This window comes from Vidua macroura, chromosome 6, assembly GCF_024509145.1.
Source record: "Vidua macroura isolate BioBank_ID:100142 chromosome 6, ASM2450914v1, whole genome shotgun sequence".
Lineage (NCBI taxonomy): Eukaryota > Metazoa > Chordata > Aves > Passeriformes > Viduidae > Vidua > Vidua macroura.
The window spans coordinates 55,346,368-55,359,995 of NC_071576.1; the positions used below are offsets into that span (position 1 = coordinate 55,346,368).

Sequence of the window (13,628 nt, forward strand, 5' to 3'; positions counted from 1 at the left end):
TTAATATTGCATGTGGCTCTGTGGCCAGCACAGATGTGCTAACAGGTAGATTTGATGGAGGGGTATTATTCCCTTTCAATACCAAAGCATAAAAAAGAAGAGACGTGATCCTTAAAACATCTCTGTGCTTACACACTGAACTTTCAAATGGATCATGGAAGTGAAAAATGATTCAGCTGCTGATTGAAAAGGCTCAAATTAACTAACTGGATTAATTATGATGGTAGGTCCTGTGCATTAAAATTTGCCATTATTCCCCACGTTTAACTAAGGGGACAAAAATTATAATTTAGTTCAGATGGCATGGAAAGAGCAATAAAAGCTATCTAAAATTTAACCAGACTTTTATAAGCTTTAATAGAAGCAACTTCAGTTTCTCATCAGCTGATTAATTAATAATTTAGCAAGCTCTAAAAGCTGACATTACTTGAAATGCTATTTTCTATAAGTAATTTGATATTTTTAACCACCTCCAAGTCACTGCCAGTGAGCATTGTTCAGCTGGCCTATACAAGTGGCACCTACTAACAGATCACTAAATATCCTAAACAGAGACATTTCCTAAAGAGAAATTCCATGCCAGGTACATTTTGCTTAAGCACCACCTTCATTCCTCTAATTCAAACCAACACTACCGTCCCCCACACATTCACCACTTCTCTAGACAAGCAGCTTTAATATTTCAATGGGGAACTATGTATCATTGATAAAATATTATTTTTTTATCATTTTTACCATTTAGCATATGCAGACAATAAGCCTGCCAAGCAGTCTTACAAAGCAGCAGCTCAAATGGCAAACAGAACAACACATCTACTTAATAAAAATTATATAAAACAAGATTAATATATGAAAAACAAACTTGAGGGAATAGGAAAAAGCAGAAATTGCAAATTTCAGCAATTTCACTAACTATACATATTTTATGACTACAGAAATGAGTCATGGTGATGTGCTATCAATTCAGTCTGAAGCACAGCAGACACACACATATCTATAAAAACAGGATTGTTGTACTGGAAATAAAATAATTCACCTTCTCTCTCCTCCTCAATCTGAGCCATTCTCAAGGCCATGGCAGATTTCTCTTCTTGGACTTGATCCCGGGACTCCTCTGACTCTGTGACATTTTCCTGCCATTCCAACAGCTGACTCTGCAATTCATCCACACTACCTGATTCACTGGCCTAACAAGAGAAATTCTGTATTAAAAAAAAATTACCACACCCCTCTGCAAATGTAAAGACATTACAAGTTGGCAAGCCATCATAATTCACCATTTTAATAAAAATCTATGAAATTGATATGTGTAGATTGTAGATATTGTAGGTTACGTGAAAAACAAGTCCCATAACTTCATAAATTATTAAAACTATTTTGTCTACAAAATAACAGCCACACTTTGATGACTCATGTTAAATGTAACTAAATAAATAGAAAACTGCTTGGAGAAATGTAATTTAAAGTGTGTGCAAAGTAGGTAGAAATCAATCTTACTGAGTAACTCAAAACCTTGTTCTCCAACTGAATAGCCACTGACACTGACAATTCCATCTATCAATAAATTAATTTTCAGCTCCAATATCCAGCTGACACACTTCTCAAAGTCTAATTAGCACCATTAATCAATAACTCATGCAAATCAATTTTCGAGTCAACCTGTGAAGCTGCTCTCTTTGTAACTTGGTCAAGATCAGCCTGCAGCTTCCTCTGCTGCTCTTCATAGAGCTCCAACTTCTTCAGCAGTTCTTCTACAAAAACATAACAAATTTGGTTCATGAGGACACAAATAATTTCTCTTTGTCTCTTTACTTTGGATCATCTGAAAAAGATTTTCATTTACCATTTTGAGTTCCAATTTCATGCAATGACTGCAGTTTCGACTGTAGTTCTTCATTTTCAACTTCTAATTCTGACACACGATTGCTTAAAGCAGATACATCATTGTTCTTTGAGGAAAACTGAAAGAAAATACAGTTATGGGGGTTTTAAACACAGCAAAAGCACTGCAAAGTCCTTTTTTTTCTTATTCTTTAGTACTATCTAGAATAACAGTTTTTCTAATATTTAAAGTGCAATACAGCAGCTCTCTCTAACAAATTTACTCCTGAATGCTGGTAACACAATTTGTAATATTTTTTATTTAAACTACATATTGTATCAACACGTTATGTGCATTCCATTTTCATACATTAATTCATAAAGTAAATTATTTTAATATTCTATTTACACTACAGTTTACTTTTTCCCAATCAAAACTCCAAGCACAGTAGTTGGAGAAAGACACAGAGCCTTAAACACAAAGCTACACATACATTTTTCAGTTCATCCTCCAGCTGTTTGATTCTTGATTTAGACCAAGCCTTCATTTTCAAAAACTTGGCTTCAGATTTGCTGGCCTCTTCTGTTTTCAATTTCACTTGGACTAAGAAACAAAAAGCAGGAATTATTTAAAACTGTAGAGAGATTATTAATACAAACCTTGTGTGCAATCCCTTTATCAACTGGAAGTTGCACACAAAAGACAACAGCATTTACAGAAAAACGTAAGAATTAGAAACAGTGAGAAATTTACAGTTCATGTGATTATCTTGGTAATCCTCTAACCCTCATTATTACAGTACTTGATCACTTTAATTACTGTGGCAATAATATTCCATCAAATTTCATGTAGTTCTCATTGCAGTAAGTATGAAATTGGCTCAAAACACAAAAAAGTCTGGGGCAAAGAGACCTTTAATACTGTCAGTGACAGCTGTTTAAATAGGATACCTTCCAAATCTTCCATCTTCTCTTTGGTTACAGATTCCAGATCCTTGACTTCCTTGGAATTACTCTGTCCACCACCACTCAACTCTGCCACTTGTTTCTGAAGCTGAACCAGGGCCTGGTCTTTCTCTTGCAGCTCAGTTTCATGTTTCTCTTGAATTTCATGCAGTTCAGCATTGTATTTCGCCTTAACTTTTGTGATTTCAAGCTCATGTTTCTCCATCATGTCTTTTAATTGGGCTCTCATTACATGTTTCTCAGCATCCAGTTTAGACTGGAGGTTTTCTTTTTCAGACAGAAGACGTTTCAGGTTTTCATTAATCTCCTGTTAAAAAAAAAACCAAACCAGCACAAAAAACATTTATGATTTTAATGCACAGTATTTTCCCTACCACTGTCAAACATTATACCTGTACTCCTACTTATGGCACTTCTTACTTTCAATTGCTGGTCCTTGGCATCCAGCTCTTTCTGCAAGACATCAATCACCTGTGTCCTTCCCAGCATGACTTCTTCCTTTTCATGGAGCTTCTGTTTCAAAGCCTTCAGTAGCTACCAAAAATAAGGTTAAATATTCAAGCAATCTATAAAAGACTTAATTTTATTCTCCCAACCCAACACTTGAACTGTGTCACAGAGTTTAGTAATTACAAGACTCCCAATTCAAGCTGCTGAGTTTCCAGAGCAACGTACCTGTTCTAGGTCAGCACTTGCATCAGATTTAGCAGCTAATCTAAAAAGCTCCTGCTCATGCTTTTCTCTCTGTGCTTCCAGCTCCTTTTCCTTTTCCTGGATAATATTTTGAAACATACGTATCTAAAACCAAGAACAAAAATATGAAACCAGTCCACAAACTATAGTAAAACCACACTGAACTGTCTAACTAAAGGTACAGCAAGATAATGGATTCCAAATTAAGTATGAATTTTGCTTCTAGTAATAGTAAATACACTAATTAGTCACTTATGTTCATTCCTAGCAAGTTTCTCTCAACTAAGCCCAAATCCTCCTCAAACACTTGTATTCTACTTCCAATGTCGTTTGTAGCTCTCTTACCATTTTCCTAAGAACTGGATATAACTTTTGGAATCCTGCATTTACTTACATTTTCCATGTATGTAGCTTCTTTTCCTTGGAAATGCTCTCTTTCCTTGCTTTGAATGTTTTTCAGACTCTCGATCTGCTCCTGGAACAAGCTGCATTTTTCTTCACTGTCTCCCACCTTCTTGGTAAGGTTCTGCACCAGAATCTCCATGCTTTGCAGTGATGACTCTTTAGCTGTCAGCTGGTTCTTTACAAGGCAAACCAAAAGACAATTAACATAAAAATGATACAGTAATCATGAAGCCTTTCCTTGATAACAACAAAATAAGCTATATATATATATATATATATATATATATATATATATATATATATATATATATATATATATATTAAGATAGTCAATAAAGAATTTTTATTCACATGAATTAACTGTATTTCAGAGAGGGACTGACATATCACAATTCATTGGTAGCTTGAAAGCTCTACAGAGATTTTATAACTGAGCTGCTAACATACCTTCAATTCTTCATTGGGCAGGAATATTTGATTGGCAGCATCACTGGATCCACAGGCCACCTGCAAATCCCTGATGTAAGCATCCCTTTCAGCCAGCCTCTTCTCCTTCTCTGCCAGCATGGCATCCATGTCAGCCCCACGGCTGCGCTGTGCCTCCAGCTCAGCATCCTGAGATGAAAAGGCAGAATTGTTTGTGGTCTGTGCTTCCATCTCCAGCACAGAAGAATGGTCTGCATCATTTCCCTACTGCCTGTGTTAAGAGTACTCCAAAAATTACAATCAGATGTATAACTGGATCTGTCTGAAGTGTAATCATTATTTACTGAATCTTTCTCTCTCAAACTTTGCAGAATTCCCTTTCCTGCCACCATCCCCAGGGAAGTTATGACCACAAAACACCACAACATGAAAGCAGCCCTTGACTACATTTCCTCCTGTTATGACCTATTTTTTCAATGAGGAAAGTTGAAGCAAACCAGTAGTTTTGTTCAAAAAGCAAGATTTAAATATAACATTGTCCCACAGAGTTCATCTTCGTGTATCCTTCTCCATTGACCCAGGATTCCCTGCTCACTGAAGGCACAATGACAGAATTCCCACTGCCCTTGCTGAGGCTGTAACATAACTCCTCAACACAAAAATCCAAGAGTGGCTGTTCAGTAGCACAGAATTAAATATATACTTAAATAAACATATTTAAGCATAATCCTACACCACAAAGGTAAAAAGTCATGTCATACAAAACACCACCTTTTTCTGTAACTCTTCATTTTTTTGTGTGATCTGGGATTCCAGCTCTTCAATTCTCCTTCTCAGCACTAATATTTTCCCTCGATTTGCTGCAGCATTTTCCTGGTCGCCATCTTTTGATGCCTGTAAAAGCAGAGAGGTTTGCATTGAACAGGTAACTCCTGGATTCTGTACCTCTAGTTAGTCTGATAATATTGGTGAAAAAAGCAGACTTTACTCGCAGACTCTGTTTAAGTTCTCTTCTATATTTCATATTCCATGTAGAAGCTGGCACAGAATTTGTATTAAGCTTATAAAAGTCTTTGTATTTAAATTATTCATGATAATTACTGCTAAAAAGCAGACTGGAATGTGCAGCAAGGAGATTCACTTTCTCTGGCAATTGAAACTCAAATAATCTGGCAAGTGTAGTCCATACATATCAGAGGGAAAACAGGACTACTGGGGGAAAAAAATGTAAATTCAACCATTCCTAAGCACGTTTTTAATCAGAATTTCCCCAGTTGCAATTGCTGTTTTATAGAAATTATCTGCCATTACAAGAAATCAATTGCTAAGCATGTTTTGTCAGCCAAAAAAAGATCAGAAGAATAAATAGTTACTGCACATTTTTGAGGAAAACTAGGGACTGCAACAAACTGATTGTTACCTTTCCCTTCCAGCACACCTTTAAAATACAAATCTCCCTGAAAAATTAAAGCCTCACTGAAGTTATTTAGTGAAGTCCTACCCTGAAGAAATCCAAGTCTACTTGCACAATTGTGTTACTACAAACACATCTGACACTCTCTTGTTAAAAGTAAAACACCTGTCACTTTCCAACACTTAGTATTACATTTTGCTAGTAAGGACAGTTATAACTTCCTAAGGAACAAGACAGGTTTTGTTTTCATTTATTCTCCAAACCTTATCTGCCTGATTTACATCTGTCAAAACTTTGAGTTACTAATAGGATGAAGGAGTGAGAAATTTTTACTAAAACAATTTGAAGGGAATGTGCAGTTTTCTAGATTTCTATTGAAAAATAAAAGAATTAAAAAGAAACACAGCACTCACTCAGTCTATCTTGATCCTAACCTGACTCAGCTTAAAATTTGAATTTCCCCATTGAGTCCAGCGTGGAAAAGAGCCTACAGCACCCCAGAAATTGTATCTGTTTTCAAATATGAGAACACCTTACCTTTTTTGGTTCTGCTTTGGCCTCTAAGCCTCCTGCCACTGGTAACTGCTTCTTAAGCTCTTCCAGCTGCGAGGTTAATGATGCAACCTTGGCTTTGTTCTGCAGCTTCAGCTTGGAAAGTTTGGCATCAGCAGATTCCTTCTCCTCCTACAAACATCAAAGTCATGACAGGCTAAATTAGCTACACGGACAACTGCCTCCTTCAATTCTTCCATTAAAAAAAATGAGAGAGGGAGAAATCTGAAGTGATTAACAAAAAATATCTTCCCTGAAGAGACATTACAATGTTTCATTATTTAAATATATTCTTTATTTAAACTTTCTGCACATGGCGATTATCACTGTATAGAATTCAAAACCTTATTATATAAATTTCCTTTTTTTTTTCCATAGCAATACAAATTCTAGCCTTGATTTTTTAATGAGAAGAATGAATTCTTTTTTCATAAAAAAGACAACTTCATGATAGTGTAAAAGCTTATTACATTTCTTTTAAAGTGAACTTGATATACAATGAGTTTTAAAACATGCAATAATTTAGTACTTGGCTGTTCACATCCACAAAGAAGAAGGGCAGAAAGAAACCTCTCGTAGGAAAAGATCAACCTTATGATTTTTTTTTTAAGAGTAAAAAGCCCCAAAAAAGCCTTCAGGATATTAGATATAAATTGCTTCTAGCTCAATCCTGGAACAGAACACACACTGGGAACAAGCAGCAATGGCCAGACCCCAGAATAGCTCCTTGTGACCATCCCAGAACTGCTGTAACAGAACAGGAGCTTGTAAAACATTACAAAAAAGACTGAAGGGGGATTTTAAACAATGATTTCGACTTGAACACATGCTCAGTACCTTTAACTGAAGATCTTTGCTCCGGAGCTCAGCATCTTTCTCCCTGACAAGCTCCTTTAGCTGTGCCAGCAGCTGCTCAGTGCTCATCAGCTGCTCCGTCAGATCCGTCACCGCCGTACTTCCCACGTCCCTGGAGCCTGCAGCCTGTGGAGATCCAGGGGAACATTCAGCCTGGGGAGATCCAGGGTGCTTCCAAAAAGCCAAATGGGGCACACAGCACTGCTCCTCAAATGCCTGCACTTCGTGTCCCACTTTATTACAACAGTCAGCAAATGCAATGCTAAAACTTCCATGGGTTATATATACTTATAGCAGGCTGGTTTTACCAGGCCATGTGGAATTCTAAACCTTATGAGCTGCTTTAGCAAGCTTGGCTTGAAATACAGCAAAACCATCCAAGCATTCTAGGTTTGAACACCTTAACTTCCTCATTCCCTTGATTTGTGTTGAGACAGCCAGCAGTACTGCTAAATAAAATAAATACCCATAAAATATTGATATTGAACTTACTCTACCCAAAGATACCCTGAGGATGGAGCTTATGTAACTCCTACAGATGTTTCCTTAACGCAGGATAAGCAGAGTGAGGGCAAGCACAACAGCTGTGGAAGGCATGAGAGATTAAATATCAAGGAGATAAGAAACAAGGACACAACCCGACTTTTAGAGCCCTAGAACTGTCATGGTAAAACTAGTCAAACAACTGCTTTATAAAAGAGAAAGTAAATATAGTTAGGGTATGAAAAATGGAAGATTCTCTGTGTCAGAGAATCTTAAAAAGATATAAATAGTAACTCAGTACTTACTGCTGTTTTGGAAGGAGAATCATCTCCACTACCCCATTTCCACATAGTTCCACGATGGCTACAGAAAAATAAATTAAATAATACCACAGTAAGTATCAGGGACTCAAATAACTGTAACTAATTCATACTTCTATGTATCTCGTTGTGAAATGCTTGAGAGTGATTTGCTCAGTTCTGACAGCACCTCTGGTCTCCACTATACCATCAGTAAGAAACAACACTTCTCATTATGTACAAAATATGCGTAACGTGCCTTTTCTAAAAACTGCCAGTCGGTAAAATGCCAATACTTCCAAAAATAATCTAGAGAAGTCTTTAAAGAGTAAATGCCATGAAGTATTATTCAGCACAGCTGCCTCTCCAACATATAAATAGAAGACACAAACCACATATAGTTTGCTAATATTTAACCTGACCTTAAACACTGCCTGTCACTGCAGGAAAGCAGGGATTACATCAAAACAGATTTCTAAAAAAATCACACATTAAAGCTAAAACCATTAAATCACATCAAACTGCTGCTTATCTGAAAAGTACAACCAGCACTGCACCTGCTCAGTAATTGTCACTCTCAATTAGCAACGCCCAGAGGAAAATCTTGTGTCCTTCCCACTCTGTATTAGACTTCTGAACCACACATCCACAGACCAGGCCTGAATTTGGAAAGCAGTTTATAGTAAGCACCAGCACACAGCTTATCTTTGAAAGAATGCAGCCTGAGAGCAGAGGCTGCCTTTAAAGTTGTTCATCACTCCAAAGCTCAACCCAGGAATCACAGACTGCAACCTATGGCCCACATCACCTACAATTCCACACTGGATCCTCCTAAGGATCTCTCCTAACATTAAAATCAGCAAATGAGCCATGGGTGTGGGGATGGGAATTGCAGAACCTGTAAGTAAAGCCCTCCTCTCATAACTACTGCAGAGCTGTAACATCAAACCTGTTCCCAGTGAAAAGCTCATTTCAGACACACCAAAGGCTCACCCAGGTACAAAGAGGTCAGAATGACTCACTAGATGGAACACAGTGGTGCATTTGTAAATATTTCAGCTTGTTTCCAGCTCTGACTGACAGAATAATTTTGCTGGTGTCACCTCCAGCATTCCTACCCGAATACCTCAACTGCTCCTTCCTGGTGTTTTTTTATTTGCATCAGTGACACTAAACACTGACAAGTTTCCCAAATCAAGTTGGGAAACCAAACTGATCGGGCTTTTCCCACTCAGCATGAAATCAACCAAGGATGGGTTTTGCTTTTTTTCTGGGGTACAGACAGCAAGTTAAAGCTGCAATCTTTAGTTAAAGTTGCAATCCCTCAACTCTTTATCTTCCACAACTTCCACGAGGCACAACAGATGCTGCTTAATTTTATAAAACAACTTTCTCCAAATGCTCAAAGTACAACTGAGGTTTCAGCTGTGCTCACAACAGGATGTTACCAAAAAGAAAAGCCTCAGTGGCAGCTGTGCCTTCCTAACTCATTCCCTACCAGCTGCAGCCAAATCCAGCTGAAAAAAAACCTAATCTTGTATTATTCATCTGGGCACTTTCCAGCCTCCTCAGTCCCCTGAGTCAGTGACCACAGGGCCCAGCACAAGGGGCACATGACAGATTTGGGCAGCAGCTCATTCCAGCTCTCATGACTGAGGAAGGTGATGGCAGTCCCCTCCCTCCTCTCTGCCACAGGCCTACATTAGAAAAACAAACTGTAACAACTCAGCTAAACCTAGTATTATTTTAAACCCATTCTCCGAAATAATTTGGTGTTGGCAGCACACCCACTGAAAGAAATCCATTCTTATCTGTTTTCTCCTAGTACCTGCACACTTTTGCTTTACCCACCAGGATGCTGGTTCTTTAGATGAACAAATTCAATTTGCTTTCAAGAGATCTGTGCCATATATGAACTACGAGCTCCTGGACAAAACCTTGGCCAAAATCTGCACGAACATACAACACACAGCACAAACTGAAGCAGTGTTAACCAAACCCCACACACCCTGTAAAAATATATTGAGATACTCATATGGCTGGTACTTGGACCTGTTATAAACAAGATTTCTTAGTCACACTGACCACATTTAAATATTAAAATGAATTGTTACTTACTTTCCATAATAAATATATTATATATAAATATAAAAATATATATTAAAAATATATATATATGTATATATAATACAAGGGAAGCACTATTTTGTAAGAGTGACCCAGTGGAGAAACCGCAGATCAGAGCACGGCAGGTGCATGTGGGGCGTAGAGAACTCCAAAGAGTCATTTCCACCCTTTCCCACATTTCCAACCCCTCCTGCCCGGCTCCATCAGCGCCTGGCAATGGGAATGCACGACCCCCCCCCACCTCCCTAGCCTTCCCCACCTCAGGGGCTCCGCGGGGCGGGCTCGCACCGGCCGAAGCCCGGGCGGTCGCGCCGGCGGAGGGCAGGAGTCCTGCCGTGGCCGCGATGTCCGCACTCACCTGCGGGGCGGCGGGGGGGCGGCCGCGGCCCCCGAGCCCGCCGAGCCCCCTCAGCCCCGACGCGGCCCCGTCGCCGCCGCCTCTGCGGCCCCGCAGCCTCGGCCGCGCCCGGCGGGAGCGGCTCCGCCCCCGCCGCAGCGCCCCCTGCCGGCGCGGAGGAGCGCCCGCCTGCCCACACGGCGCCCTGGCCCGCAGGCCGGTTGATCTCCTGGTGTTCCTAAGCTTTTTTTCCCATTTTTCTGTGAGGAAGCAGGGACCTACAAGCCAGACATGCGTCTCCCTACACATTACCAGGTGTTTATTAACTGCTCACCTGTGCCAGCGCCTCACCACCGCCTTCACAGGACAGAATTTCTTCCTAATATCTGCTCTAAACTCCCCTTCCTTCAATTTAAAGCCATTACCCCAAGGCCTTCATTCCAGGTTAGACTCTCCTGTAGTTTGTTACATTCACACATGAGCAATGCCAAAGTCTCCAGTAAAATTCCACCAGCTCGGTATATTGCAGTGTATAATGTAATTGAGAGATACCTATTTATAAAGTTAAAACATTTTCATACTAGAAAAACTGGCTGCTGTATTATTAGGAAAGGGAGTTTTCATAACAATAGTTGTATTGATCTCACTTTCAGGGAGAGGAATGGATTGAAAATCCTTTTTCTAAGCAGAAAAAAAGAAAACCACCCCCAGCTTGCTATAGGGTAAAACATATAGGTACGAAAGGAAGCTGTGCTTTGTATGTGCCAGCAGCAGCATTTATATTTTGCATTTTGTAATCTTTTAGATAGTCCTCTCATCTGTGTGCAAACCACAGATTTCTAGAGATAACTGGCACTGGGTTCTGAGCTACAGCCCCACCATTCCCCAGACAAGCATCACTTCATCCCACAGAGCAGAGAATAAACCTCAATTTGCAGGATCCTACAGCATTGCCATGACTGGGAGCAGGAAAGAAGAAACCCACAGACTTTAAAAGTCATACGATTTCAAGATGTGGCTGCCATTTTCATCTCTTTAATCTTTTCCTGGTGCAACACTTTTATCATCATTCCTTTTGGATGTGAGCTAAACAATGACACTGTGCATGTTCTCACCCAAGCGCTGACCACTTAGGAACACGACAGCTGATGATGACGGGTGCCTGAAGATCCCTGCAAGACTTTAGCATCTCTGGAAATAGCAGTTTGAGCATGGAATGAACTCCAGAACCGCAGGCTTGCTTGTGGCACAGAGCACTCCTTGGAGAATCCTCTGGAGAATAAGGTTTATGTGGTTTGCAGCAGTCTCCAAAACTAATTCCATTGTGAATCTGACCACAACATCCATCCTGTCAACCTGTAACCTTTGTGATTTTACCCCCATCCTGCAGTGTCTCCATAGCTTTTCTCCAAACCTGCCCCACAGCAGCATCTCTGAATACCTGTGAGAGAGGAGAAAACAGCAGTGCAGGTGCTTCACTCCCATCCCTATCTACCAAAATGGTGTGAGGGGCTGGTTTGAATTGTATCAAGCATCAAACCAACCCTGTGCAGGGAGGACTGGTGAAGCTGTCATTCCTGAACAGCACTAGTGTGCCATGAATAACTCAGCTGGAGTATGCGTTCAGAAGCATCTAAATCAATTAAAGACTGCTTATCCCTTAAATAGAACCAACACTGGATCACACGCAGAGGTTTCCTTATTCAGGAGGGGAACTTTGCTCCAAACCCTTTTGGTTTTACTCATTCCACTTAGGAGGAACAAACCAAAAGTATTTTTAATTTGCCCTTTCCTAGGCTCCAGGACAGTTTTCCCTATGCTGTAAGTTGTCATACCCATAAAAATAATATCATCTGCAGGTCTTCATTTTATCCCAATGTATAAGTTATTCTTGGAAAGATGGGAGTGGAGATGACAACACACTTCTTTCAGGGATCTCACAGCCAATTAGCTGCTCCCTTCTCCCCCTCTAAAATGCAGAATGGTGTTAGCACTGTGCTGTTAGTGCAGTATTCACCTTGTGTGGAGTCAGAAAGTGCAGTGTGCTTTTTTTCTGCCTCACTAAACATGGGGATCTCACAGACAACGCTTTGTTGGATGTTTAGGCATAGCCAAACTCCCCTGCTGTGATGCCAGCTTAGGACTGACTGTTTTTTACCAGTGAGATCCAAGCCCTTGGAGACACACAGAGATTCAGACACATGAAACTCTCTTCCAGCTGGAGGAACACCACTGTTGTTAAATGCATTTAATATTTATATGACAGCAGTATAATGCCCCAGTTAGTGCAACAGTGAGGTACTTAATGTGCAGCTCTCTGCTGGGACTGTTATCTTAGCTACTCCTTTTTACAAAATAAAGCTGCTCACTGGTCAGCCTCCTCATTCCTCTCACACCAAAAAGCAGTGGGAGGAAATGGCTTGCTCTGCCTGTCTGCTTTTCCCCATGAATCTGCTTCTTTTCACAGTTTCCTGCATCCTGAAATAACACAGAGACATCCCACCTCATATTTGATGAGGGATGGTAAAACTAGAGAGGGATTTCACACAGGATAAAGCCAAATTCTTCTCAACCAGGTGTATCAGCCTCACATTCCTACCAGTACCAGGAGGCTTCCAAGCTCTCTCCATGCCCAAGTTCAAGTCAAAGGACACCTGGTCACCACCATGAGGACTTGGAGGAGGAATTCATGGTAAAAACAGGTAATTCCTCCTTGGAGGAGGAATTCATGGTAATTCCTGCTGTTGCTGAAGCTTCCATTTGTTACCTTCTCTTTGTTCCTATATAACTTGTGTGTCCCCCCACAAAAAGAGACTGCTGGTTATAGAGCAATTGGGAAGTAGATGTAGGGCAGAATATTCTTGGATGATCAGATGACCATTAGTACATAAACGATGTGTAGTGGCATAAAAAGCACATTCAAAGGATGGGGTTTTAGTCATGCCACTAATGTAGAACAGAGCAAGCCACTCAGATAATTACAAAATAAAACCAAAGCAACCCCGGCAACAGTGACAAGTTACCCAGCAGTCACTGCAGGAGGCAACAGACACCTCTGCACTGCGGCACAGCCGCTCACCCTGAGTTTACTTGTATTGCCCTGGGTCTTAGAGGACACAGCTGAACCACACGAAACATCTGGCTGAGATGCCCACTGAGGGAAGCCCAAAGCCAGGAGTCCCTGGGTTTCAGGCACCACTTCGTGACACCCACCCCAGACACTGGGAATCACCCCAGACACCAGCACAGG

The 13,628-nt window shown here is 40.4% G+C and overlaps 1 protein-coding gene across 6 annotated transcripts in view; it reads right to left on the bottom strand.

The window, feature by feature from the left end:
- Window positions 1-10,443, bottom strand: part of LOC128808544 (golgin subfamily B member 1-like) — a 34,192-nt gene extending 23,749 nt beyond the window's left edge. For 4 of the 6 annotated variants that reach the window (XM_053979749.1, XM_053979754.1, XM_053979750.1 and 1 more), the window contains exons 1-13: window positions 7,921-8,046; window positions 7,115-7,258; window positions 6,263-6,409; window positions 5,083-5,205; window positions 4,333-4,500; window positions 3,875-4,060; window positions 3,463-3,585; window positions 3,208-3,321; window positions 2,773-3,094; window positions 2,316-2,425; window positions 1,844-1,961; window positions 1,660-1,751; window positions 1,037-1,187 (exon numbers count right to left, since the gene is read on the bottom strand). In XM_053979749.1, the coding sequence (XP_053835724.1) occupies window positions 1,037-1,187; window positions 1,660-1,751; window positions 1,844-1,961; window positions 2,316-2,425; window positions 2,773-3,094; window positions 3,208-3,321; window positions 3,463-3,585; window positions 3,875-4,060; window positions 4,333-4,500; window positions 5,083-5,205; window positions 6,263-6,409; window positions 7,115-7,258; window positions 7,921-7,965 (1,843 nt within the window). In that variant the 5' untranslated portion in view covers window positions 7,966-8,046. Of the gene's footprint in view, window positions 1-1,036; window positions 1,188-1,659; window positions 1,752-1,843; window positions 1,962-2,315; window positions 2,426-2,772; window positions 3,095-3,207; window positions 3,322-3,462; window positions 3,586-3,874; window positions 4,061-4,332; window positions 4,501-5,082; window positions 5,206-6,262; window positions 6,410-7,114; window positions 7,259-7,920; window positions 8,048-10,399 lie in introns of those variants that run through there. The other 2 variants (XM_053979748.1, XM_053979752.1) reach the window with 2 other exon arrangements.
- Window positions 10,444-13,628: the final 3,185 nt, after the last annotated feature.